The sequence below is a fragment of the Antechinus flavipes genome, chromosome 5 (genome assembly GCF_016432865.1).
Source record: "Antechinus flavipes isolate AdamAnt ecotype Samford, QLD, Australia chromosome 5, AdamAnt_v2, whole genome shotgun sequence".
Taxonomy (NCBI): domain Eukaryota; kingdom Metazoa; phylum Chordata; class Mammalia; order Dasyuromorphia; family Dasyuridae; genus Antechinus; species Antechinus flavipes.
The window spans coordinates 141363034-141390390 of NC_067402.1; the positions used below are offsets into that span (position 1 = coordinate 141363034).

General features: G+C 33.6%; 1 protein-coding gene across 1 annotated transcript; it reads right to left on the minus strand.

Annotated features, from left to right (window-relative positions):
* On the minus strand, positions 1-26867 carry DLD (dihydrolipoamide dehydrogenase). The gene is made up of 14 exons (XM_052001587.1): positions 26735-26867; positions 23950-24028; positions 18408-18487; positions 16106-16174; positions 13296-13362; positions 11174-11274; positions 10115-10258; positions 9656-9757; positions 7171-7361; positions 6182-6352; positions 5676-5865; positions 4659-4796; positions 359-448; positions 1-259 (listed from the first exon to the last, which is right to left on the minus strand). Exons 1-14 carry the CDS (start codon positions 26771-26773, stop codon positions 194-196), a joined length of 1527 nt encoding a protein of 508 aa, XP_051857547.1. The 5' UTR covers positions 26774-26867; the 3' UTR covers positions 1-193.
* Between the last annotated feature and the right edge of the window lie 490 nt (positions 26868-27357).

Sequence of the window (27357 nt, forward strand, 5' to 3'; positions counted from 1 at the left end):
TGAATGATTATTAAATTTATTTAATATAGTTGTGGGATCGTTTCGCTTCATCCAAACCCGTTTATTAAATATTTACTGTCTGAACAAAGACATGACTTAATTCAGTCCTAAAAAGTCTCAGAGCTGTGAGTCTTCTACATTAGAAGCCTTCCACGAAAGTCTCAGATATTTCAGAAGAGAAGTACATTTCATTTTAAAAGTTGATTGCTTTGCCAAAAGATGCAGCTAGATTTGCTTCCCTGAAAGCTTCAGATACAGTCTGTAAGGGAAAAAGAAATATCAAAAGTAAAATGAACAGAAGATAATGTGGTAGCAGAAAAAAAGTTCTACAAGTAAATTATACATAGAAAATAGTTACCGGATGGGCATGACAAACTCTTGCAACATCTTCACAGGATGCTCCATATTCCAAGGCAAGGGCAGCTTCATTTACCATTTCTCCAGCACCCTAAAAAGTAATGTTATGCTATAATTCTATTTCTATGGGAGTAATATGCACACACACACACATACACACTTTACTTTTTTTGTTTCCTACTAAATCCACTGATAACTTTTTACCAATACCCTCTGAAGTCACAAAGTTTTCCAAGCCTTGGTACCTATTCTTCCTCTAACTGGATTTTAAGCATCCTGAAGGCAGCACAGAGATTTAAACAAATCTATATCCCTAAAAGTAATTGTAGTACACAGTAGGTGGTTAATATATTCACAGAATCATAGATTGAGGGCTGGGAATTCTTTAGGTCTAACCTGCCTTTTATAGATGAGAAAACTGAAACACAGAGCAGCTGACTTGTTCAGACCCAGATCCTTTGATTTCAAACCATGCTACTAAGTGAATGTCTCCTGTTACAAATAAGATAATATCCTATAGAATCAGTGTGTATAAAGTTTATAGTTTTAAACTCAATTTTGAAAAAAAATGTTATGCCTGAAGAGGATCACCTAAGAAAGCACAAGCTATATATATTTGCCAACTGACTTTATGCATATGATTACCTGCTAAAATTTTTGAAGAATTATGTTCAAAATCAATGTTGTTTTCTTAAACCTAACAAAATGTTGAGGTACATTATTTAAACTGGCTCCCTTTACATCATGGAATTTGAGAGGTTAGAGGGAACCTCAGCAGCCATCAGTCTAATGCACATATAAAATGAACTCACTTATATCCATTAATGTTTATATAAAATAAAACTGAGACAAAAAAGACAATAATACTATGCAACAGTTACTGAGGAAGGGAATATGTTCACCAAGAGTGCTAGCTAGGAATTCTACCTGCAGGATCCAGATCACATCTCTGAACTTCAGTTTCCATATCTGTAAAATGAATTAGTTGAACCAGAGAATTTCTTAGGTTTCCAGTTTTAAAGCTATGATCCTGTGAAGTATATTCTGGCATTTCATTTTTGCAAGGAGGGAATAAGTAAAGGGGACTGCAAAGCAATGGAAATCAAAGGTCTACCCACTTTTTTGCATGCTTACCCAGGCATCTGCCCACTTTCACTAGAAGTTTACAAGAAATTTGGATAGTTTTCCCATCTAAAAGTATATACATTTTCTGACTTCTACTAACTCATAAAAACTTAACTTCAAAGAAAAAAATTTCAAAATCTTGGGTTTTGGTTAACTCAGCTAAGTCAAAGAAAGTAAATAGGATAGGGAATGTTTCTATAGTCCTTATTATCTTATACCTTTATCTATTCCCCAAAATGTCCATTCTTTTGAATTTCCCTGTTGTTAACAGGGGTACCATAGTCTTCCAGTCATCCAAGGTTAAACTTGGTATCATCCTCAATTTACTCAAGCTTGCAACTTTTCCCATGTTTAGCCTTCCTTGAAGCCAATCTATTGCAAAGGCTTACTTGCCTTCTTCATTAACACCCTCTTGTTTCCTCTGATACTGTCACTAATCTCATCACTTCATACATAGTCTTCTGGATGGTCTCCTTGCCTCAAACCTCTCCCCATATCAGGCTCTCCATTCAGCCACCAAACTGCTCTTCCTAAAGCACAGGTCTGATCATGTTGCCTTCTAAAAACTTCAGTGGCTCCCCATTACCTCCAAGTTCAATTATAAATATCAGCTGGCTTTTAAAGACCTTTCCAGTTTTATATTTTACTTTCTTCCAGGTACAACACTAATTGTTCTGCTCCTCACACACAGAACTCTGTACCTCTTTAAGGACTCTCTCCCCCACCTAAAATGTTCTCACTCCTTTCCACCTCCTGGCTTCCCTTCAAGAATTAGCTCAAATCTTACTTTATTCAAGAGACCATTCCCAGAAGACCCCCACTGCTAGTAAATTTCTTCTGAAATTATCATTTACATGGATGCCTCCTTTAATAGAGTCCATGCTTTTGCTTTTTTTTACATTCCCAGTGCTTATCACATCACAAAGACACCCTTTAAGCACTTAATAAATGATTGACTATATCCACAGCATCCACTAGTATTAAAAGTACTTGAGGCTAAATTAGTAATAAATAGTAGTAAATGCTATCACTAATTAAATCCTACTCACATTTCCATAGTATTTGCTTCATAACAACTCAGTTAAGGTAAAGATGCAAGTGTCCTAATTTAGCATGTACAAATGAAGGAATTAAAGACCATAGAGATCAAGTTATAGGTCCACAATCACATATCAGAGTCAAGATTCAAAACCAAGTCATCAAATCCACTTTCAATTCTCTTTCCTCTGTACCTGGACTTCTTAAAATTTTTCCACTTGTAACCCCTTTTCACCAGAGAAATTTTTACACAATCCAGGATATATAGATATACAAAATAGGAATACAAATCAAACATTTACTGATAATAAATCATAATTTCACAACCACCACATGGAAATTCATGATTCTATGTGAGGTGTCTTGATTGACAGTTTAAGAAGTTTTGTTGCCCCTTACTAATCAGGAGTCAATATTCTTCCTTCCCTTCAATTTTTATGGGTCTCTGTTTATATTATCTATCCTGGCTTCAATTCTTTCAAATGATGTATGTTAAAATGGACTTCATAAAAAGGAATTTAAAATATACAAGTTTTATATATTTAAATAATAGAACATAAGACTACACAATTTAAGAAAGCCATATTAAAGTCATAACAAAAAATTAAGTTGATTGAAATTTTTTTGATTAGGAAATTAACTGTAAAGCAAAGAGAGTATTTTATAATTTGGATTATGATTCATCTGTTTAAGTAAAAACTTGTCCAGATCTCAAATTGTTGATTGAGTTTGCTTAGAAAAACTTCCTTATTGGAAATAAGTTGACTAGAGGAAAAAAATGGAGCGATTTTCTTTTTTATTTTTACTTTTTATTTTATTTTATTTTATTTAATAATAACTTTTTATTGACAGAATCCATGCCAGGGTAATTTTTTTACAACATTATCCCTTGCACTTGTTTCTGTTCCAATTTTTCCCCTCCCTCCCTCCACCCCCTCCCCTAGATGGCAAGCAGTCCTATATATATTAGATATGTTGCAGTATATCCTAGATATAATACATGTTTGCAGAACTGAACAGTTCTCTTGTTGCACAGGGAGAATTGGATTCAGAAGGTAAAAATAACCCGTTTCCTAGATTAAGATTTTCAATGAGTAATCAGTATAATCAACATTACATCTGTGTCAAAACACCTGGTAAATAAAAATGATGATTCCATAATCTATATATAAGGCCCTCCTTCATCTTTCTTCTGTGCTCCAGTCCTGCATTTCCAACTGCATATTGTTCAGGGTTGACTCCACTTGGCAGTAGGTCTCTTAGGCAATTCAAAGTCAAAATGTCCAAAACAGATCATTCTATTTCTTTATGAACACATAACTATTCCTAATCTCCCTAGTTCTATTCATTTTTCCACTTTGAAGCCCCATATCCAATCAGTTAGTTATCAAATCTTGTCTTCAATCTCAATTCTCTCTTATACTCATCTCCTCCCAACTCACATCACTACCACCATAATTAAAACTCTCAAAATTTCTTGTCTAGATTATTGAAACTGTCTATTTGTTCTTACATTCAAACTCTTCCCACCAACCTATTCTCTGAAGAGCTGCCCAATTTACATGCCCAAACTTTGAAATTCCGCTGGCTCAAGATTCAGGAGTTCCCTGTACAATTACAAATTCCTCCTTTTGGAAATCTGGCTCTAACCAGGATAATTTCACCTCACTCTTTCAAGTATTCAATGGCTGAATCAAACTGCCTTCCTGGTCCTTGTATAACATTCCATCTCTGACCTATGTACCTTTTATATAGGCTGTCCCCATGCCTGAAATTCTTCTTTTTTCACTGCTGTCTCAACCTGCCTTTCAATAATCAATCTGAATGGTAACTTCAAGTTCTTTCCCAATTTCTCCTATAAGTTGTAAACTTTCTAAAGTTATACATACACACACATTTACATTTAAATAATATCAAGGATTTACTTATCTGCTAACATGTATCTCCCTAACAAAAATGTAAACTTGAAAGGAGGGAATGTCTGTTTTATTTTTTTTTTTAATTTTTATTTATAACAACCTAGCACAATGCCTGGTACATAATAAACATTTTAAAATGTTTTTAAACTGACTGAAAAATTAAACTGCAATGAGGTTATACTTTGCAAACAGCTGCAATTTCTGTTTCACAATACTCACCGATCCTAGAATATGTGCTCCCAGTATTCTGTCTGTTGATTTGTGACCAAGGATCTTTACCATGCCATCTGTGTCAGCATTAGTCTTAGCTCTACTATTGGCAGCAAAAGGAAACTTTCCAACTTTGTACTCAATACCCTGTGAAAAACAGATGAATAATGCATATGGTAAGCATTATAAAATCTCATTCTATATAACGAAACATTTACTGGTTGGTTCAACATGCTGCTCATACAGAGCACTTCTTTAGAAATGAATTAAAGGAGTCTTTAAATCTAAATGGACAAACTACAAGTAGAAAAAGTTGGTATGATAATACATATTATCATAGAACATTCAACCTGGAATGAATCTTACTAAACACCAGTCTAAACTAACATATTACAGAATGGAAAACTGAGGCCCAGAAAAATAATCACACAAGTAATCACAAGTAGTCACAAATCAAATAAAGAGCCAGAGCAAGAAGTTTTCTACTTAATTCTTGCCATCCCCTTCCCAGTCCCTTCTGCACCCACTGGGCCAGTGCTCTTTCCACTACTGCTTTGTAGTTTGCTCTTCACTATGGTGCTCACTAGATAAACACAAGTATGAATAACATTTGGATAATCTAGTGCTTTATACTATATGAAATAAATTATAAATCTATTAGAAATAGCTTTTAAAATACTAAAAAAAAAAAAAAGATTACAGACCAAACTTCAACAATTTTTTTTTTCCTGATGCAATTGGGGGTTAAGTGACTTGCCCAACAGCTACGAAATATTAAGTGTCTAAGGCCAGATTTGAACTCAGGTCTTCCTGACTTCAGGGCTGGTGCTCTAACCACTGCTCTACCTAGCTGCCCCAAAATTCCAACAATTTTAATAAAATTACTCAAAGTATTATAATGTTGATACCTATAAATAAAGTAGATAATCACAGCTGCTACTTCTAAACATCAGCTACCCAACCCAAGTACCTAATGATTTTAGTTTATTCATATGGCCCTGGGAACCGAAGTTCAATTCTCATTACCTCTTCTTTCAATTGCTCTTCTGATTTACCAACCCATGCAACTTCAGGATGCGTATAGATCACTGATGGCACACAATTGTAGTCAATATGTACAGCACCTCCAGCCATTCCTTCAACACAGATAATACCTTCATCTTCTGCTTTGTGAGCTAACATAGGGCCAGCAATTACATCTCCAATAGCAAAGATACTGTATTATAAAATGACAAGAAAAACAGTACCTAGTGAAATCTTAGGCACTAAATGCCCTGACAGAATTTAAAAAACAAATCATACCAATTAAAAAAAAAAAAAAAACCCACAATAGGTTAAGTTTCTAATTCCCAAATTCCATAAAATCTGATTCTAGTCATTTAATGAATCCACATCTTATTCCTATTCTTGACTCTTCCCCCACATAAATAATTTTAAAATGTTTATATATTACAAATTTCATTTTCAAGATAGGAATGTCTGAAATAGAATCTAAAAAGTTTACTGAAAATGTTTACAACTATCTGACTTACTTTGGAATTTTGGTTTGGAATCTGGTATTGACTGGGATTCTACCTTTGGGATCCAGCTCAATTCCAAGCTCTTCCAGTCCCAAATTTTTGGTGAAGGGTCGTCGGCCAACACAAACCAAGAGCACATCACAAGTGAGAACTTCAGCTTTGCCACCAGAAGCAGCTTCAATTCTATGCAAAAGACAATACAAAGTCCCAGTAAATATGAGCCAAAATATACTTGAATTAACTAAAATTTTACTATGCCTAGAGATTAGGTTTTTTTTAAGTTCTGTGACTAAATAACCTGCCCAAGAGTAAGAAAATTAAATATCATTAGAATGATTTTGCTAGTTTAAGATATAGTTCACAATGTACTTAAAAGTCAGTCAAGGAAAGCTGAGGCTCTAAAAGGTTGACTGACAGTAGAATGTGAACCCAAGTTTCCTTCCTAATTCATCATTTATCCATTATGGTATACTGTTTTTCTTGCCACACATTACAGAAATTAATGTGAGATGATCCAAGATGAAATTTTTGCTCAAAGATAACTACTACAATTATTCCCACTAAGATCTTCTGTGTAGACATATGAAAAATAGGCTTATTTTTACACTGTTATATGTGTTACCCTAAGTTAACACATTCCTACTTTTAACTCATTTAGGGATTTTGAGACTTTAGCATTCTAAAAGTGAATTACCTTATGTAAATTCAACATAAAATACAAATTAGTTCCTAACAGAATTTTATAAATGCTTCAATCATTTAACTATCACCTAATTTCATTTAGTTTCTTTTTTAAAAAAATCTAAAACCTTGATTTCATTACCAAAACTTAAAAATTATTTTATTTTGCTAAAAAACACTAAGATAAAAAGTTTTTTTAGGAGATGATATAATCATTAGTCAAGGTTCAGATCAACACTCTGAATGTTTGACATACACAAAAATCTTCATAAAAGAACTATATATATATATATATATAAAATTAAACGCATCATACTTACGCTACATCAATTTTCCCATCTGGTTTTTTGGTAGCCCCAGTAACTTTGGTATTTAGTTTAAACTTAAATCCCTGTTTTTGAAGGATTCGCTGAAAATTTTTAGAAATTTCCATGTCAATTCCCATACCACCAACATGTCCTAAAAACTCGACTGCTGTCACATCTGCACCAAGTCGTTGCCATACTGAACCCTGCAAATAATAAATCATGAACACAAATATAAAACTAAAACAAAAAACCTAATATTTCAATGGTAAAATAAATTAGGAAATAACATATTCTGTGTTTAAAATAAAGAAGCCCAAAATCTTAATTTTAGTATCTTATTTTTTGAGCCTATGCAGTACTTTTTTTTTTTTTTTTTTTTTTTTTTTTTGCTGAGGCAATTGGGGTTAAGAGACTTGCTCAGGGTCACACAGTTAGGAAGTATTAAGTGTCTGAGGTCAGATTTGAACTTAGGTCCTCCTGATTTCAGGGCTAGGGCTCTATCCACTGTACCACCTACCTGCCCCACCCCTATGCAGTATTTCAATTGATGCTGCACTACCAAAGTGAAATTATACCTAACAAACTGGCCTGTAACAGAGCACACTCATTCTAAAAAATATACAACTTCCACTGAAAATCAATTCCCAAAGTTAACTGCTTATATTTAAGTTATGAGTAAAGTACATTTTTTTAAAAATTATGCTCACATTTTTTTTAGAAAGGGAAGGCTTTTAACATGTGGACAGAAATCATATTTTAAAAAAATTTAACCCAGAACTCTAAACAAATGTGCAAGAAATTATGCATAAGAAATAAGATGAATACAATTCTTCATAGCATAAGTAAACAATTAAAAATAGCAACAAATATTTAGAAGTAATTATTATCCTAACAATTCAAAAGTAAACTGTAAGATTAAAAAGTTTTATTTTTCAACTAAATTAAAGGTAAATATTTGCTTGAGAGTGCCAATAAATGAAAGTTTTAGAACTCTAAGTTTTAGAATGTGATCTAAGATCTTACTAAGTGCAACAGTTGTTATATGAAAATCTCCCCACAGATTCCATTACAACCTTAACAAAAAAAAAAAAAAAAAAAAAAGGCTAGTGGTAGAGACTTTGTTCTTTGTAGTCTTAAAATACATGAAAACAAGCCAGAAGACTTTACTCTCTTCCATAGTGAAAACACCCAAATCAGTTTATATAAATCACTAGATTTTGCTATCTTGATGACCAGTATTTTCATTTACTTCAAACTTAACATAATCTTACTGCTAATAAGATATGGTTCATATGAACGTCAAATTATTAAATTCCAATTGCTAAGAATGCTGAGGTATATACATTTATTTAACATTTATATTTTTAATTTAAATATGAATTTAACATTCACATAAAATTTGCATACTAAAAATAAAGACTATGAATGAGAAACTCATTTTATAAAATTGGCCTGGCATCAAGCAAAGATTTCAATGATGTTATTATTTTTTTGAAGTTTCATTCTGCTAAAGAAAGTCATCAGAAAAATTCCTGTCTTGCTCTGTTTTATGAGTCTATTACTCAGAAGGTAATTGTGTCAGACTTAGTTCTCACCAATAAGAATTGGTTGAGGATGTAAAGTGACCAGAAACTTGAGATAAAGTGACCATTTTCATATGAGAATACAAAAGAGCCAAATATAAAGTTAAGTTTAGACAAATATGTATCAACATTATAATTATTTTTAAAATGCCTTTAATATTAACATTTATTTGCTAAAAGAAATGGATATTTCTTCCCAAATTAAAATATGTTTTTAATAATATAATTATGTGTATATGTGTGTATATGTGTATAAGAATTCATATTTCTAGTCATAAATAACACTGCACTAATTACATACATTAAGCCCCAGAGCCCTAGAAAACTACAGTACCACTATTGATATCTAAAAGGTCTCTATCCATACCTTAACTATGCATATCTGAATGAAAAACAAAATGCAAGAAAAAATCATTAATGCCCATTTACCACATGCAGGGCTGTGGAGGTGGGTGCGACTGAAGAATGCTTAGTGAGTGTTCAGACCCATAAGAGGAAAAAACTAAAAGTTTCTTTTCAAAGATCTCAGCCACGAAAAATCAAATCTTTAACAGTGACCAAATAGTCTTCCCAAGATGTGGTACAGTCTTCAGAAATATTACAATCTATGAAAACATAAAATCATAGGTGACCTAAATGTAAATTTAAAAATATGGCTGAGTATAAATAGGATGTAGGATACTGATAATGTCTTGCATCTGTAACTATACACACACACACACACACACACACACACACACACACACACACATATATGTTTAAAATTTATGTATATGACTTGGGAGAAAAAAGAAAGGTCATCCACTTTAATTCCCAAATCATGTGAAGACTCTTTTTCACCATGCAATACAGATATGATATGTGTTTTATGTGTACATATATGCATGCACACATATACATACACCCCCACTTACCAATTCTACACCTATTACTCCTGCACCAATGACAACCAGCTTTTCTGGAACTTTTTTTAAGCATAAAGCACCTGTAGATGATACAATTGTTTCTTCATCAACCTATAAAACCAAGCAAAAAAAGATACTGAATTAAAAACAACCCATGAAAAAATAAGTTGGGTTCTGTAAATTACAGACATAACTTAATGCCATCATTAAAATGTCTTTTTTTCTGAAACTTTCTTCTAAAACTAATCATATGTCCAATTTTATTGAAATGTATTAGTAAAAGTTCATTTGGAAATTTGTTTCAGCTACTAAGTTTAGAAACAAAATTATTAAGTTTAATCTAAAGGCAAAATTAAGATTCTGAATACTCTTTAGTAATGGACCAAACTTACTCAAAAAAAATCAAAGAGAATAAAATATATGAAAAAGTTTCTAGTAAAAGTGATCAGTAATAGTTATAAATTATACCGTGATTCCAGGGAAGGGAGTAACTTCAGAACCTGTGGCTATGAGAATGTTCTTTGTATTGATAACCTGCAAGCTGCCATCAGATTTTGCTGCTGTAACCTGATTTTTGCCCGTTATCTTTCCAAATCCATCCACACGGGTGACCTTTGAAAAAAGATAACATTTATATAAGAGTAAACAACCTTAACTTGCATGTATGTATTTACCAGTAGAAAAAAAAAATGAAATTACTTAATAGTAGTTGATATTTATACATACTTCTTGATTTGTAAAGTACTTTACAAAGTTATCTCATTTTATTCTCATAACAAACCTAGGATATAGGTGATTTATGATCCCCAGTTTATAGATGAAGAAACAATACCTTGGAGAAGGTAAATAACTTGTCCAGAATCACATAGCTAGGGAATTTCCAAGATGGTATCCAGATGCTGGTATTCCTGAGATCAAGTCCAGCAGTCTATTTATATGACACTACATACTTTTATCTAAAGTATGAAATTCTAACACAGTGGTTTTTCATTAAAATAGATTGACTATAACTGATAAAAGATTTCAGAGGCATCAATTTGAATCTAGATTAAATATTCCTTTAAAATAGAAATTTATGCTCTCATATATCCTAGATTCCAAATATGTATTACTCTTTATTCCCAATTCAGATCTTAGGCCTTCACATCTCTATTCCTGAACCACTTCTTGATTTGACATCTAATCATCTTTCAAGATTCAGCTCAAATGATACCTCTTCTATAAAGTCTTCTCCAAATCACTTCAACTGGAAGTGATTTCCTGCCTCCTATCTAACATTTAATTTATCATGATCAAGACTATGACTCCTACTAGACTATAAAGACTTTAAGAACAGATATATAATATTTGTCCTCATACCTAACACACAGTGGAATATATATATTGGACATTTAAAAATCTTTGAATGCATGAGTTAAAACTCTTAATATATTATTTGAAGCCATGTCTTTTTATGAAAAGCTAAATGACTTATCAAAAATATTTCTAGGAAATAAAAAAGCAAAGAAACTTGCATAGAAAACAAACCTTATTTTGCTTAAATAAGTGAGCAATTCCACCAGTTAAAGCTTTTACTGCAGTACTCTTCTGTTCCATCATCTTCTCTAAATTCAAACGGATTTCTGCAACTGTAATTTGTTGAATGGATATTTAGATCAGGTGTCTTTAGTCATATTTAAAGATAAATATTAAAATACTAATTCCTTTTCCTAAAATCATGTTTCTATTTTTGAGATTTTTAAAATAAGTTAGACTACAGGATAACAGTTTTTCAGCTATACACTATATTACAATTATCCAGGGAATACGATTTATCAAGAAGATAGTCTACAATCTCCTAACTTCTCTACTCACTTGATTGATAATGAACAAAATAAGTATTTGAAATCTTAAAAAAAATATATTAGCTCACTTTAGTAAAAAAAATTTATAAAAAGGCAAAACTGAAAAACGTCAAAACATAGTAGAGATTTATCTAAGTACAATCAACTATATTTTAATCACCAGTCATTCACATGAGACTGCGACCAATATATGAAAAGATTATAAAAATAAGAATTGTTTAAATCTAGAAGAAAATTTGACTGTGTGGTATATAATAAGAAAGAGCACTGCATTTAGAATCTGGAATTCCTTGTTTGAATACTGGCTCTCTCAATAACAAACTATAGGACTCAGACATTTTCTAACACAGTTAGAAGTTACAAATCACTTAACCTTTGATGTTTTTCAGTCATATCTGACTCTGTGTCCCCATTTGGGGTTTTTCTTGGCAAAGATACTAGACTGGTTTGCCATCTCTTTCTCCAGCTCACCTTACATATGAGGAAACTGAGACAAACAGGGTGAAGTGACTTGCCCATGGTCACAGAGCTAGTGGTGGAAGTCACATATGTCCTGATTCCGGGTCCAACATTCAATGCCCTGTGGCACCTAGCTGCCCAATCACTTAATCTATTGAGTCTCAAACTCTCATCTGTAAAATAAGAGTTGGATTCAGACCTTTCCAGCTCTACAATCTCTATGATACTGATACTAACTTAATCTTTTATAAAATGGAGATAATACTCATACTATATGACTCATGGGGTTAACTTTGTAAACCTTCAGCATACAAATGTTAAGTCACATTTATTATTTTTCTACTTAGGATTCAGAACTTGACCTGTTAAGTCACATTTATTATTTTTCTACTTGGGATTCAGAATTTGACCTGAAGGCTCCTGACTCCAAGCTAAATGTTCTTTCTGCTCTGGCATGTTCACGTCTAATCATATCTTAGGTGAAATTTGCCTCAATCCTTATAGGTCTTCTTCACCATGGCTTGTCTAGATTGAAGCCTCTTCTTTTGGAAGGTTACTGTGACCAATAGACAGAAGAAAATACTGGGCTATTTGGTTTTTCTCTCTTTGACATACCTTTCCTACATAAGTCTTATCAGCAATACTAAGTGCTGGAGAAAAAAAATGGTGAAGACAAATATGAAGAGAAAACTCAGTGAAAATGCCATTCTTCTGTACAGCAAAACTACCCACTGCTCCTCTTCATAGTTCAATGCCTTAGTTGAGGTTTCTTGTCTTGTCTGTATTTTACCTTGTAGCCTCAAGATCTTCACCTGCTCTGGCTGTTGCTCCAGGAGAAGCAGCACAGTTTATACCAGAGGTCTCTAGACAGCTCTCAAAACCAAGTCTGATACACTCTAAGCCCTTGGTCTCCCTACAGAACCATCTCTCTAATATTTGTCAGTGCTCCCTCCCCAGGATGCATGGTAGTTTTATTAACATCCCTTCTAATTCTCTAGAAATTAAGACTTTAGGAAAAGAAAATTAGTTTCTTCTCTGAAAAAAAAAAAAATTTCTAACTTCCTCCATCTTCCCTTTCTTAATGTAATGTCCCCTCTCACAAAAATCCCTATATCATGGAGAATCTCTCACCATTTGCCTAGTGCTATGGCACCAATGCAGAACAGACAATGACAAAGGCCAGAAGAGTGACAATCCTGGAGCTTAAAGGCCATTGGTTTTTCCAAGCTAAAATTTTCCCATACTTTCTTTAATGCTAACATTCCCTATTAAAGAAAGATATTTTTTTAAGTCTGTCAAACTATGTATAGTTAACAATACTTTTAAACTATAAATTGTATACTTACTTTCAATTCCTCTAGAGGCAAAATCTTTATGAGCCAAGTGATAAAAATATGAGTTATTCAATAATGCCTGAAAAGAAAAAAAAAAAAAACTCAAAAAACATAGTACTTACAAACAAAGGTGAGAATAAAAAACATTTATAGATGTCTTTATTCATAACTGTGCCTAGTATTTTGTCAATTAAGAGCTGCCTGAATAGACTTTATTAGTTGGTCATGGAAAAGAGACAAGGTATCAAAATAATGAACTCAGAAAGGGAAGTTGGATTTAATCAATCAACTTAAATTCACTTAGTACATTTATTCTAGATACCTTAGAGAATACAAAGATTGGGGCAGCTAGATGGCACAGTGCACAGAGCACCAAACCTGAAATCAGGAGGACCCGAGTTCAAATCTGGCCTTAGACTTTCTAGCTGTGTGACCCTGTGCAAGTCACTTAACCCCAATTGCTTCAGAAGGAGAGAGAGAGAGAGAGAGAGAGAGAGAGAGAGAGAGAGAAAATACAAAGTAAATAAATACACTATCCCTGTCTTCAAGGAGCTTACCCAAAACTAAATGCTGGACACGATATGGGAAGACAAGGCTGATAGGGCTGTGCTAATAAATTCATTGTGAAAAAGTTTGGAATTACAATGAGGAAAGTCATTTAAATTTTTATATTCAATGCTTCTGAGATTTCATTATTGGGATTCCAATATCAAAAAAGCTAAAAGAAAGAGAAGTCCAATATATAAATATATATCTATATCTATCTATCTATAGATAACTAGATAGAAATATTGTTAGCTATGTTTTATATGTACTTAATAAAGTATGGACCCAACAGCTGGAAAATAGTGAAGAAACTGGCATTTCAATGCAACATAATAATATTGCATATTAAGGAACAAGAACTACAAATTCAGAGGTACTCAGGAAGATTTGCATGAAGTGATTAAAAAGTAAAAAAAACAAAAACCAGAACCAAAAGAATAGGCACAGTGATGACAATGTAAATCAATTCAATGTTATATTGATTAAGATCTACTTATTTTAAAAAATTAGACTTTTCATTTTCACAGCAATTTTTGTCAAATAGTGTTTCTCAAACCCTAGAATGCTGTTTTTATTTGTTTGTATGTGCTAGGTATCTATGTATTCCACTGATTTCTTTTTGAGTTTTTATCTAGTACCAAATAGTTTAAATAATTGCTCCTCTGTATATAGTTTATGAAATGGTAATGCCAAGTCCCTATCTATTCCTTTTTTTTTTTCATATATATCTTTCTATCCTTAATCTTTATGAAGTAAGAAAACCATAAATTGTCTCAATGAACATTTTGATATTGATTCCATAGGACAATGATCTCTTTTGTTCACTGTCAATTAGTAAAAAAATTAAAGCCAATATGTAAATTTATTTATGTTATATGTATGTAGTACTATACTAATATTCATGTGCATAAGAATATACAAAAACAATTTTATTAAAGGATGAGATAAAGATTAAAGAAATTTTAAATTTTTTTTGCTTTCTTAATAAAGAGCTTTATCATTACTATTTTTAGAAAGATCAACAAAACTGAATTTAGTTTTTTCCTAAATCTTGGTTTAACACTTTGTGCTACACTGATTCATAGGCCTCTCTCTCCCCCCCACTTAAATGGTCTTAATGGCTTTCACAGTTGAAAAAACACCTCACAACTAATCAGAATTCCAAGTAGAAGTATATTATTAACAGTACATACTAAATCATTTTTTTTCTATTCCACCTAATAATTATGCAAAAGTTTTCTTTGCTGAAATTAAACAAATTACTATTCCCATCCTTCCTGCTATTAACTGTTTTTAACCTAACAATTCTACATTTTTAAACCAACAAGCTCAAATCCTAATGAAACTCTTTGATAGATTTGAGAAAACTGATTTTTTTTTATCTATAAAATGAAATAGACTAGATCGATTCTAAGGTTTGTTCTAGCTCTAATTTTTTTTTTTTTATTTTATGATTATGGGTGAAAAAAAGAAAAATGCAAAAAAGGTAACTAAAGAAAACTTTCAAAATAGACTATAAGTTTCTGCCTCTGGACTAATTTAGTTAAATTTTTGAAGCTTCAATGAAGACTCATCAGTGGAGATGAAAGTGCATAGTATAATATTCCAGAACAGACTATTGGTGAATTTGGTAGGTGGAATACAAAAGTGGATTCAAAGAGGATAACTGACATTTCAAAAGTAGATTACTATCTACTTTCTAGTCATGAAAGTTAATAGATGCAAATTTTAGAGAAAAAAACATGAACTATTAATGTCATTCAATGCCTAAAACTCAGCCATAGGCACTAATATTTATCATTCTCCTTGGTGACAACTTACCATCAGTATCTACAACTTACTTAAGACAACCTATTCTTCCCAAGGTTGAGAGCTGTTACCCCAAACTGCAGACACTGCCAATTTCCCTTTTCTCCAAGAAAATCTCTCTCACCACCTCAAACTTGGGTGCATCCAAGCTTCACTAAACACCAAGATGAGAGAACATCCTAGCCACTATTCTGACTACTCTGATTCAACCTGTTCCTTTACTTTGTGACATTACTTAATTTGTAGCTTAGGCTATGTCTTCTAAAAGAAGAGCTTTAAAAGCACAATCATCATATTGAAATTTAATTTTGATACACTTTGGGGAGCTAAAAAATTGTAAACTCTTTAACTTAAAAAAAATTTCCATACAAGATTTTTTTTTTTTTAAACTAGTCTAGTCATTCTGTCTTAGTACACAATTCCAGAGATTCAGGAACTTAATCATATTGTAAAAAATTTGCACTCACCTTAGAAGGAATACAGCCAACATTCAAACAAGTTCCACCAAGTGTTTCATTTTTTTCAACACAGACTGTCTACAATAAAAAAAAAATTCATGATTATATTTGCATTATATAATTTTCACTACTAAAATAATAAGTACAACTGCATAAACTATTCTAGAAAAATCAGATTTTCATTCTGTATATGTCACATACTGAAACATAACTCTTATTTTAAATATGTAAAGTTCTTTTGCACAAAGAATTAAAACTGATCGTTAAATTTTAAATGATCAGCGTTATCAGTTCTTCTGAAAAAAATCTGAGAAAATAAGAAGACCTGTGACTTCAACACAGTGAAATGGTAAACTCCCACTGTGAAAATTTTCTCTGAAAACAAGGAGTAATTACTCATCTATAATTTTAATTCTTAAAGAGTTGACTTAGACCATCAGAAATAAAACAAGTTGTTCATGGTCACACAAGTCAGAAGTATCAAAGGCAGAACCTGGAAAGAAAACTTGTCTTCTTAACTCCAAAGTTACCAATTAATTATGACATAGTCTGAATCGATTTCAACAAATTACTCTTGCCTCCCCACACACATCTTTTTTTTTTTTTTTTTTTTTTTTTTTTGGGAGGGGGTGCTAACTCTTCTGTGAACTCTATATTCATAATCTAATCTCCAACTCCTTAAACTGTAGTTCATGGCCTCATATAGGATCTTCTAACTGAATTATGTCACAAAATTGTGATTTATTTGTATACCTATTTTATAAAATACCTTTATACCTGGGGTCATGAAAAAACTTCTTGGACAAAAAAGAGCCATGAAAAACATCTTCACAGTTAAAGCTTCTGATAAAGGCCTCATTTCCAAAATATATAAAGAACTGACTCAAATTTATAAGAAATCAAGCCATTCTCCAATTGATAAATGGTCAAAGGATATGAACAGACAATTTTCAGATGATGAAATTGAAACTATTACCACTCATATGAAAGTGTTCCAAATCATTATTGATCAGAAAAATGCAAATTAAGACAACTCTGAGATACCACTACACACATGTCAGATTGGCTAAGATGACAGGAAAAAATAATGATGAATGTTGGAAGGGATGCGGGAAAATTGGGACACTGATGCATTGTTGGTGGAGTTGTGAACGCATCCAACCATTCTGGAAAGCAATCTGGAATTATGCCCAAAAAGTTATCAAACTGTACCCTTTGTTCCAGCAGTGTTTCTATTGGGCTTATATCCCAAAGAAATACTAAAGAAGGGAAAGGGACCTGTATGTGCCAAAATGTTTGTGGCAGCCCTGTTTGTAGTGGCTAGAAACTGGAAATTGAATGGATGCCCATCAATTGGAGAATGGCTGGGTAAATTGTGGTATGTGAATGTTATGGAATATTATTGTTCTGTAAGAAATGACCAGCAGGATGAATACAGAGAGGCTTGGCAATACTTACATGAACTGATGCTAAGTGAAATGAGCAGAACCAGGAGATCATTATACACTTTGACAATGATATTGTATGAGGATGTATTCTGATGGAAGTGGATTTCTTTGACAAAGAGACCTAACTGAGTTTCAATGGATAAATGATGGATAGAAGCAGCTACACCCAAAGAAAGAACACTGGGAAACGAATGTGAACTATCTGCATTTTTGTTTTTCTTCCCGGGTTATTTTTACCTTCTGAATCCAATTCTCCCTATGCAACAAGAGAACTATTCAGTTTATTCAGTTCTGCAAACATATATTATATCTAGGATATACTGCACCATATCTAACATATATAGGACTGTTTGCCATCTAGGGGAGGGGGTGGAGGGAGGGAGGGGAAAAATCGGAACAGAAATGAGTACAAGGGATAATGTTGTAAAAAAATTACCCTGGCATGGATTCTGTCAATATAAAGTTATTATTAAATAAAATAAAATATTAAAAAAAAAAGAGCCATGAATGAACAAAGTTTAAAAAACCTTAATCTAGTCTATACACAAATTTCCAGTTTTATTACCATCTATCAATACCGCAGTTATAAGCCAACAATGATATTAACTTAGAAACAGCAGAACAGAGAATGCTTTGATTCTATCATTTCCTTAGTATATTTATAAAATCTTTTTAAAAACAGTACACTTTACTTAATAGTTTTGAGATTGCTAACCCCCCAAAAGAACTTCACCTCAAAACCTCCAATTTACTTCATGAAAATGAAGAGGTTATTTATCACATTATGATCTTCAAAATTTTTTAATCATACTAATAATTATTAATAAAATTGAACTGGCACTTGACATGAATCTGAGCCTTACCTTAAAACCCAATTGAGCAGCTTTAATAGCAGCAACATATCCTCCAGGACCAGAACCTATGACTGTCACATCAGCATCAACTACAATAAAACCAAGTGGGTATAAAAAAATTGAGAATTGTGTGTTCTTTAATTCAATACCATGAGTAGACATTTACATAAATTTTTTTTTAACCAGACAAGTACTTTTATGGTAAGAAGCTCTTGCTGAGAAGCTTCTTCTAACAATGCAGTTATAGTCTGCTCATCAACTTCTAGCCTAAGAGTTGCCAAGAGCACTGAAAATATTACTAACTCTAGGTCACATAACCTGTAGGTAGGTTAAGTTGCAGAGGCAGGATCTTCTGTTTATCTAGGATTACTGTTTAATAGCTGGTGTTTGTAATGCCATTAAAACTCGAAAAAAAACTGCTTTAGAAAAATTTTAAATTCACTAATACAGCTATTCTAATTCTCTAACAGGTGGTAATTTGTGTCTGGCATAAAAACTGTAATGGGCCAAAATACTCAACAAGAATATTCTACTCATTTTAATAACCATTTATTAAGGACCTACTTGCCTAAGATGTTTACTAGCAGTATGGCCCTAAATGAATCACTTAATTAATTTGCATTAGTTTTCTCATCTGTAAAATAAGCTGGAGAAGGAAATGGCAAATTCCTCCAGTATTTTTACTAAGAAAAATTCAAATAGGGTCACCAAGAGTCTAACATGACTGAACAACAAATATTCCAAGCATTCTAAATTAGGAGGAATTTGTTATGTGAAGTTCTATAAAGATCACAAATTAGAAACTGCTTATTTTTAAGATTCATGGTTATCAATTAATCAAGAAACATTTATTAAGCACCTACAATAGTCCTCCCCTATTTGCAGCTTCATTTTTCCAGGTTTTAGTTACAGGAGGTCAACTGCAAATTCCAGGAGTTATAAGGGAAGCAGGGAAGGGGTCACATGTCTGTGGAGGGAAGAGATCAGCACATGGGGGCCAAAACCAGACATTCAGTACTCAAGCATCGTGGATGGAAAAGAGATACACGGAACTTAACAAGTGAAGAGAGTAAAGCAAAAGTGTCCTCTCTCCACCTAAGGGGTCTCAAGCCAAGTCCCTCCCCCCCAGAATGTATCTGTTCTTCAGCCTTCATTAGAAGGGTTTAGGCTCATTTTTTTTAGGTTATTTTTTTCCCCTAATTTTTTTGTTAAGGTGGGGGGATTAGGAGGCAATAGAGCACCAAGTTAAGGACCAGAAGCCGAGATATAGTAATACTATACGGTTAATACAGGTGTTAAAAGTTAAAGGTTCTATATGAAGTTATATAAGGCATCCACTGGGAGATTGGAGGGTGGAGTTTAGAACACATCCGAGGGGCAACTAGGTGGCACAGTGGATAGAGCACCAGCCCTGAAGTCAGGAAGGACCCGAGTTCAAATCTGGTCTCAGACACTTAACACTTCCTAGTCGTATGACTCTGAACAAGTCACTTAACCCCAATTGCCTCAGTAAAAAAAGAAAAAAGAACACATCCTCAGGGCAGTTGGATGGCACAATAGACAGAGCACCACCCTGTAGTCAGAAAGACATGAAGTCAAATTTAGCCTCAGATAATTAAGATTACTAGCTGTATGACCCTGGACAAGTCACTTAACCCCAACTGCCTCACCTCTCCCCCAAAAAAACATATTTCCATAGATAAAAGGGAATTACTGTATTATGTACCAGATACTGAGGATATAAATACTATTTTTTAAATCAAACAATCCTTATTCAAGGAGCAAAAATCAATGCTAATAAGTTCCCATTCTCTTCTTCCCAAAAATACAACCTCTTAAGTTGGAGATTTCTCAGTACCCCATCTTACAGTCTCCTTATAAATCCTTTTAGGGAGGAATAGTCTTTACTAAGTCTCTAAAATAGGAGTTCTAAGTCTTTTTTGGTTATGGATCCTCCCTTGACAATATGGTGTCTCATAAGAATGTTTTTAAGAAAATAAAATAAACCATTTATAATTAACCAAGATAACCATATTGAAAAAATTATATTGAAACAGTTATCAATATGAAACATTAAAGAAACCCATGCCCTCCAGGTTAAGAATCCCATTCCCTGTACAAACTGAATGCTGTCTGACTACTGTCTGATTACATGGGTAATCATTTATTTAATTTACCAGAAACATAGCTCTCACTGAAGTGAAAATAGTTCTATACACCAAAATCTATACAATGAATGAAAGCAAGAATTCTCTTCCATTATATGCAGCACTCTAAAAAAACAGAAATCACATCAATTACACATTTATAAAGACCTTCTGGAGATCAACTAGTCCCATCTTACATATTGGAGATGAGAAAAATGAGGCCCTGATATGTTAAATTACTAATCAAAAAGTCAGTTCCAATCATAAAACCGTTGGTCTTCTGATTCCAAGTTCAATGTTCTTTCTACTATACCAAACTGTCTCCCCTTCCATGAATATAAATAAAAACAATACATCCTAGAAGAATGAAGGAGAAAGTTAGAGGACCCTATCCCTATGATTTCATCCTTCCAGAGAACTCCCAGGGTTAACCACAGTGTCTACATTTAATTTTTGATCAATACAATAACCTGTGAGGTTGTTCAGTTAGGTATTTATTATTCTTACATTAAAAAATGAGAAAACTGGGGATTGAAAAGGTTAATTTCCTATGAGTCTTCAATATGAAATGAACACATATATAGTTTCATTTGCAATCTAGTAACTGAAAGCTCTGAAAAACATATTACTATTGCGAAAAAATTTATCCTACTGTACTTGAGTAGCAAGAAACTCATAGGTTCATCAAATTCTAGTTAGAAGGAACCTTGGAGAATAATTCAACCGCTCTCATTTTGTGGATAGGGAAATTGAGGCACATGATTTACTCAAGATCACATAAAATTAGAGAGAAATAGAGCCAGGAAAAGAACTCATAACCTCTCCTGATTCCAATCCGGAGGGCTCTTCAAATTCTGCATTATTGGTATACCAGATCGCCATAGTTGTATGACTTACTAGTTGATTTTGGATAAAATATTTGAATTTTTTGAGATTTATGCAGCTGCTTCTTCTTTAAAAAAAAAAAAAAAAACAACTCCCATTTTCATTGGGAAGCACACAATATGCCATCCATACACCAAATATAGCTATAATGAGAAAAATATTGTTCAAGGTAACAGACAATATAGAACAAGTGAGAACAATATAGAACACACACTTGGATGCTTGAACTTAAGATATCATGAAGAAATTATTTCACCTGTGAAGTAGATAATCTTTTCACCAATAAAATCATGAGTCTGCCATATAAGTCTGTCTCATATAAGACTCTTAAATTGTTATCATAAATGCTCCATAAAGGATCTATGAAACATTCAAAGGCCTTTTTCTTGTTCTCCCAATAACCTGAGAGGACAGTATATCACCTCATTTTCTCATTCTCAGTATGTGACCATATCTTGTATGCAAGTCTTTTTGATAACATGCTACAGCCTGATTCCACCTCTAGAGATCTTTCCTGTCCTATGAGTTGTATGTAGTTTTAATTACATCAGAATGATATTCATTTTAAATATTACCACACTAACTACTTTGAGAGCACTTCATATTTTTCCCCAAATGCAATCTAACCCAATTAATTCAATAGATTACTTAAACAACTCTTTCATCACTATCTGTGAAGTACATTTTTTTTTCATCCACCATTTTCCTAGTATAGATAAAATTAATCTCTTTCACCAATATGAAATTCAGAGATTTTGGAATGTTTGATTCAAATTACTATGTCATCTATGATTATGACTAAGCATTTAGGGAAACCCAAGTCCTACAACATAACTATGTGAGCTTAAACTTAAATAAAACAAAAAACAATAAAGAAGAAAAAATCAATTAAAGTTTCAGATGGCAATGAGCCAGCCAAAAAAACTACTTTAATAAAACATTCTAAGGGAAAAAAAAAAAAGGAGGGGGGGCCTCTTTTAAAGTCCATGGGGTAAAACTAAGAATGATCTTTAATGTGGCAGCCAAAACCACAACTACACAGAGAATCAGTGAGAGGAAGCAAAATAGTTGAAGAAAATATACACATTGTTCTCAGTAATTGTGCCATTGAAACAAGTTTGTTCACTAACATTACCTTGAAACCAAGAGCTTATCAAAAAGTAAACCAATAGAGATCCAGATCAGAGTCAACATTACACAAGTATCCTTCAATGACAATTTTCTGGCATTAAAGAATCTCAATTAAGGGGACAGGAAGCTGTTTTAGCAACTAAATCAAAATCAACTATTTCCTGAACATCTAAGAAACAAAAGAATTCATAAAAGGAAAGAAACATATAGTCTTAAAAGATGGTACCTAACAAAGGAATTTACAATCTAAGGGAACATAGAAAATGCATGAAAAATTAAATAACAAATCACAAATCTACAATTTTATAAATTTATTTATTTCCCATGTTGATATAGATCACTACCAGATGATGAACCTCACCAAATTTAGCAGATCCTTGGACAACAGACATACTTCAACATCAAATCAGTACAATACAAAATAATATTGCAAAATAGCAATGGATGTCACAAATAGGATTTTTTTTTTTTGGCCAAATAACTAGGATAGTAAGTACTACTGGAGTTTGAACAAAGATGTTTCTCAATTCTAAAAGCAAATGAAGAAAAACAGAACAATGAGGTTTAATATGAGAACTAAATAAATTTAAATCTGATGTGCATTTTAATTTATACACTTGAAAAAGTAGTTTGTACATTCAATTTTTACTAAGTCTAGCACATTCAATTTGCTATAACCCACAAATAGTTATTATGTATATAGATGATCCCTATTTGAGATCTATGTTTCAGTAAAAGCTAAATTTTAATATTCAACTCATAAAATTTCTTTACATTACAATGAAATTAAATGCGATCTAAAGCTACAAAGTTACAAATACAGCTGCTGATCTGATATAGCTAAGTCTATACACCTAGAGTTCCTCATGAAATCTGATCCTATACACACATATGCAAAATCCCTTTATTCAAAATAGTGAATTCATCTCATTTTTAATATTTAGCTCTAATTTATCATTTATCTGAATTATAATGTGCTTCCTACCCTTATGTTTGTGACTTTTGTCCCTAAATGTCATTTATACACACACACATTATTAACCTTAATGTAATAGGTAAATATCAGTTATAATGAAAACATGTAATAATAGCAATGTTATTCCATGTACATTGAGAAAGAATCAATGATATTCTACCTTAAACTCAAACAAATCATTGCCCCAAAATTATCCTAATGGATATATAGAATAAATTTCTGAATCACCTGCTTATGTTCAGCATATGTTTAATAACTTAATTTCAACAATTTGACAACTTAAAATAGCCAACTCTATACCACAGATTGATTCCTTTGTTAATAATAACATATTTCTTGGTTCCATTTTCAGAACATAAAGAAACTATCAATTAATTTGACATGAAATTGATTTCTCCAAAAAAGCACTTACTTGGTTGATCTGCATATGTTCTCAAAGGAACTGCAGAAATCCCCTGTAAGCCATGAGGCATTCGACTAAAATGGCCTCTCTGGAAGACAGAAAAAAAGCAAAATGAATTGTAGAGTATGTAAATATTTATTTCAAACACAGTTCAAAGTTGGTAAGATTACTTATAGAACAAACTTATTAACACTGGTTGCAAATATATTTCCAATTACATTGTAATATAATTTCTATTGCAATAAGACAAGTAGGGTTTATCAGAATTTTTAAAAAGAAAAAATAATCATTGAAATACTTGTTTTAAATGTTCAGATAAGAATTGTGGGGAAGTTTAGTAGTAGTGGGAAAGTTGAGACAGACAAGCAGGACAGCTTTAAAAATAACATGTTGAATTCATTATACTCTATGAAAGAGAAACTATACATAAAAGGTCAGAACATGTTTGGTGATGTATTCTAGATTTGAAATATTCTTTTAAAGTAATAAACCATTACAAACTACAAAAACAATAATATTTTGGGCAGCGAGGTAGCACAGTGGATAGAGCACAGGCTCTGAAGTCAAGAGGATCTGAGTTCAAATCAGACCTCAGATACTTAAGACTTCCTAGCAGTGTGACCCTGGGCAAGTCACTTGACCCCAATTACCTCAGGGAAAGGGAGAGAAGGAGAGGAGAAGGCAAGGGAAGAGAGGGGAGGAGTGAAGTTCAGATACTTAATATTAGTTAGTAACCCTGGGTAACTTAACCCCAATTCCCTTGAAAAACAAATAAATGAATGACTTTTTCCCCCAAAAAGACTATCACCTAATTGGCACTAATATCTGTCTTCAAAGTTTCTGAAAGTCTGTCATCCTCAATCTGTCACATTATAGTCATTTATTATGAAGGGCAGACTCTATATACTGCTATTAAAAAAATCTTTTAAAATTTCTCAAATGAGTGTTTTAATTATTTTGTATTTATTCTGTATAAATATGCGTCTGTACATATTGTTTTCCCCAATAGCACATAAGCTTCTTCAGGGTAAGAGTATGTTTATCTTTGTATCCTCAGTGCCTAGCACTGTTCTTTAGCACATAGTAAGCATTTAATTGCTTAAGGACTGGCAAAATTTTAGGAAGTACAGACAAATGTTCTTATAATGCAGTCAAAATTCTTTTAAAATAGTTCATTTATCTAATTTCTTATATTTTTAAGTCTAATTTATCATTTTACTTAAGTAATTCTATAATGTGCCCCTAATGCTTTTTTGTGTGTGATTTTTCTCCCTAAATAAGTCATTCATATATAATCTGCAAATATTTGCTGAGAATATCCTATGAAGATGCATCATAGTTTTTTGGCTATGGAACAAACATTGTGAGTTCAACTTTTGTGCAGAACATTATACTAAACCCCAAGAGAAATTTCTACAGGTTTCAATAAAATGAAGGTTCCACCTTCATGAAACTTTCAGTCTAATTTACGTAAAACACACAACTATAATACATTACTTTTAAAAGGACATTTTGTGGCAAAAGAGTAGCAAAACAAAGAGATATTGAATTAGGAGGAATACTGTAGTAGAGGAATCGGTCTATTAAGTACTCAATAGTGTCTGCTATGTCAGACACAAATACAAGTAATTAAATAATCAAGCTCCACTAGTGCTAATGGAAAAAGTGACTACATCTCACTCTAATGAACTGGTAAAGAGGGAGGACTAAGGAATACAGTCCAAACAAAATAAAAGTACAAAAGTAGTGAAAAATGGGAGGAAAGAAGTGTGAAATGGAAGGGAGGGGAAGGTTGCAGAAAGGTAAAAGTTGGAGGAAGCATTAAAAAACGAGATTAATGAAATGAGGTTGTATTCATCTGAAATAATCTAACAAAAAATAAGTTAAACAGTTAAATTTTATATTTCTAGGACACGAATCTTCAGAAGATTTTACTGGACTAACAAATTGTATTATAACTTTCAAAACATTCTCTTAAGATGTTTTAGCTAGTATTTTATGAATGGGGACACATTGTGCCTCATTTAGCAAGTTAGAGCTGGAAGCAAAACAAAAACTTCAACAATAATCTCTCTATCTAAAACATAACTTTTGACAAAAGGAAGCAAATAGTGCCCAACAAAGAGAGCCAGGCAGGTAGTAGAGAGAGAAATATAACGGGAAGAACTTGCGTTGGAAAGGGGCATGGTCTAAATGACTATCCTTACTGGGGAGGAAAATCCCTTCCATTGCCTGGCCGCCTTAGTCTCCACGTTTGTGCGATGGGGTGTATTTTGTTGATAGTTTGAGAGATCTGCTGGAAACTTTCCTAAGTCTTATATAGCCTAAGAAGAGCTGCTCTGGGACCCGGTCCCGGCTGGCCAATCCCAAAGCAGGGAGGGAACAGGAAGTTTAAAGGGGAGAAAGGGTGGGAGTGGAGAGGCGCAGATGAGCTAGGGTGGAGGGTACCAGGGGAAGGCAGAGGAAGGGCGGCGTGGAGGGAGGTGGCCTTGCTCCTCCCACCTGTGCTTAGGTTAGGGCAAGACCACTGGGACGGGGAGTAAGGGTGACCCCGAGGCAGCAGGAAGAGCTTTCGGGGAGTAGGCTGGGCGCAGAGCCTACTACAACTAGGCCGAGGTCGCGCTTTTCTCCCCCACTTCAACTGGGACAGGCAAGGCCAGGGGTGAGACCAGCCCAGGCCGCGGTCCTGCCCCTTCAGGCTTGGGGCCTAGTCCCGTTAGCTAACCGACCCGTCCCCACGGGCTTGCCATCTTTCTGACACCCCTCCACCCCGACCGCCGGCACCACCCCTCACCTTGGCCAAGGCGCAGGACACACGGCTCCAGCTCTGCATTTTTTCTTTTCGATGACCCCGCCGCCTCGGATTTTCACCTCCGCCAAAATCTTGCTCCACCGCACCAAGGACTCAGGTCGCTGCGCCTGCGCACCCGGCGCCTATCCTGTTGGCCCTCTACGAGCTCTCCGATTGGCCGAGACGCCCCTAGACGTAAAGGCGTGAAGTCCTCCGAGATTGGGTGTTTCCTCGGGAGAGGGTGGTCTGAGTCCTTAAATGAACCGCTCACTCTTCCCAAGTAGGCTGGGGTTTTAAGCCTCCTTTCTCTTAAACCTCCCTTTCCCACCATCTAGCTCATTTCCGTAGAGTCCGGAAGACTTATCTCTGAGTTCAAATCTGCCCTTGCACTTTTAGCGATTTGTTTTAAGACAGTCACTTAACCGTGTTTACCTCATTTGTAAGAAAACCCTCAATGGGATCACAAAAAGTCGGACTCGACTGAAAAACGACTCAACCACTCTAACAGCCACAAGGACGGGATTTGTACCTAATCGTGAATCTCTTGTTTGCAAAAATTGGTTTGATTTTTTTTTTAACACTGTTTAATTTAGCCAAGGAAATGATTGGCTTTAAACTCTCTGAAA

Excerpts from the sequence above, each read along its gene's own strand:
- DLD (XM_052001587.1), bottom strand. The coding sequence starts at position 26,773 with ATGCAGAGCTGGAGCCGTGTGTCCTGCGCCTTGGCCAAG. Across the intron at positions 11,275-13,295 it reads TGCCTCTAGAGGAATTGAAA|TTGCAGAAATCCGTTTGAAT; the intron begins GTAAGTATACAA and ends AACAAATTACAG. Across the intron at positions 4,797-5,675 it reads AAGAGCAATTGAAAGAAGAG|GGTATTGAGTACAAAGTTGG; the intron begins GTAATGAGAATT and ends TGTTTTTCACAG.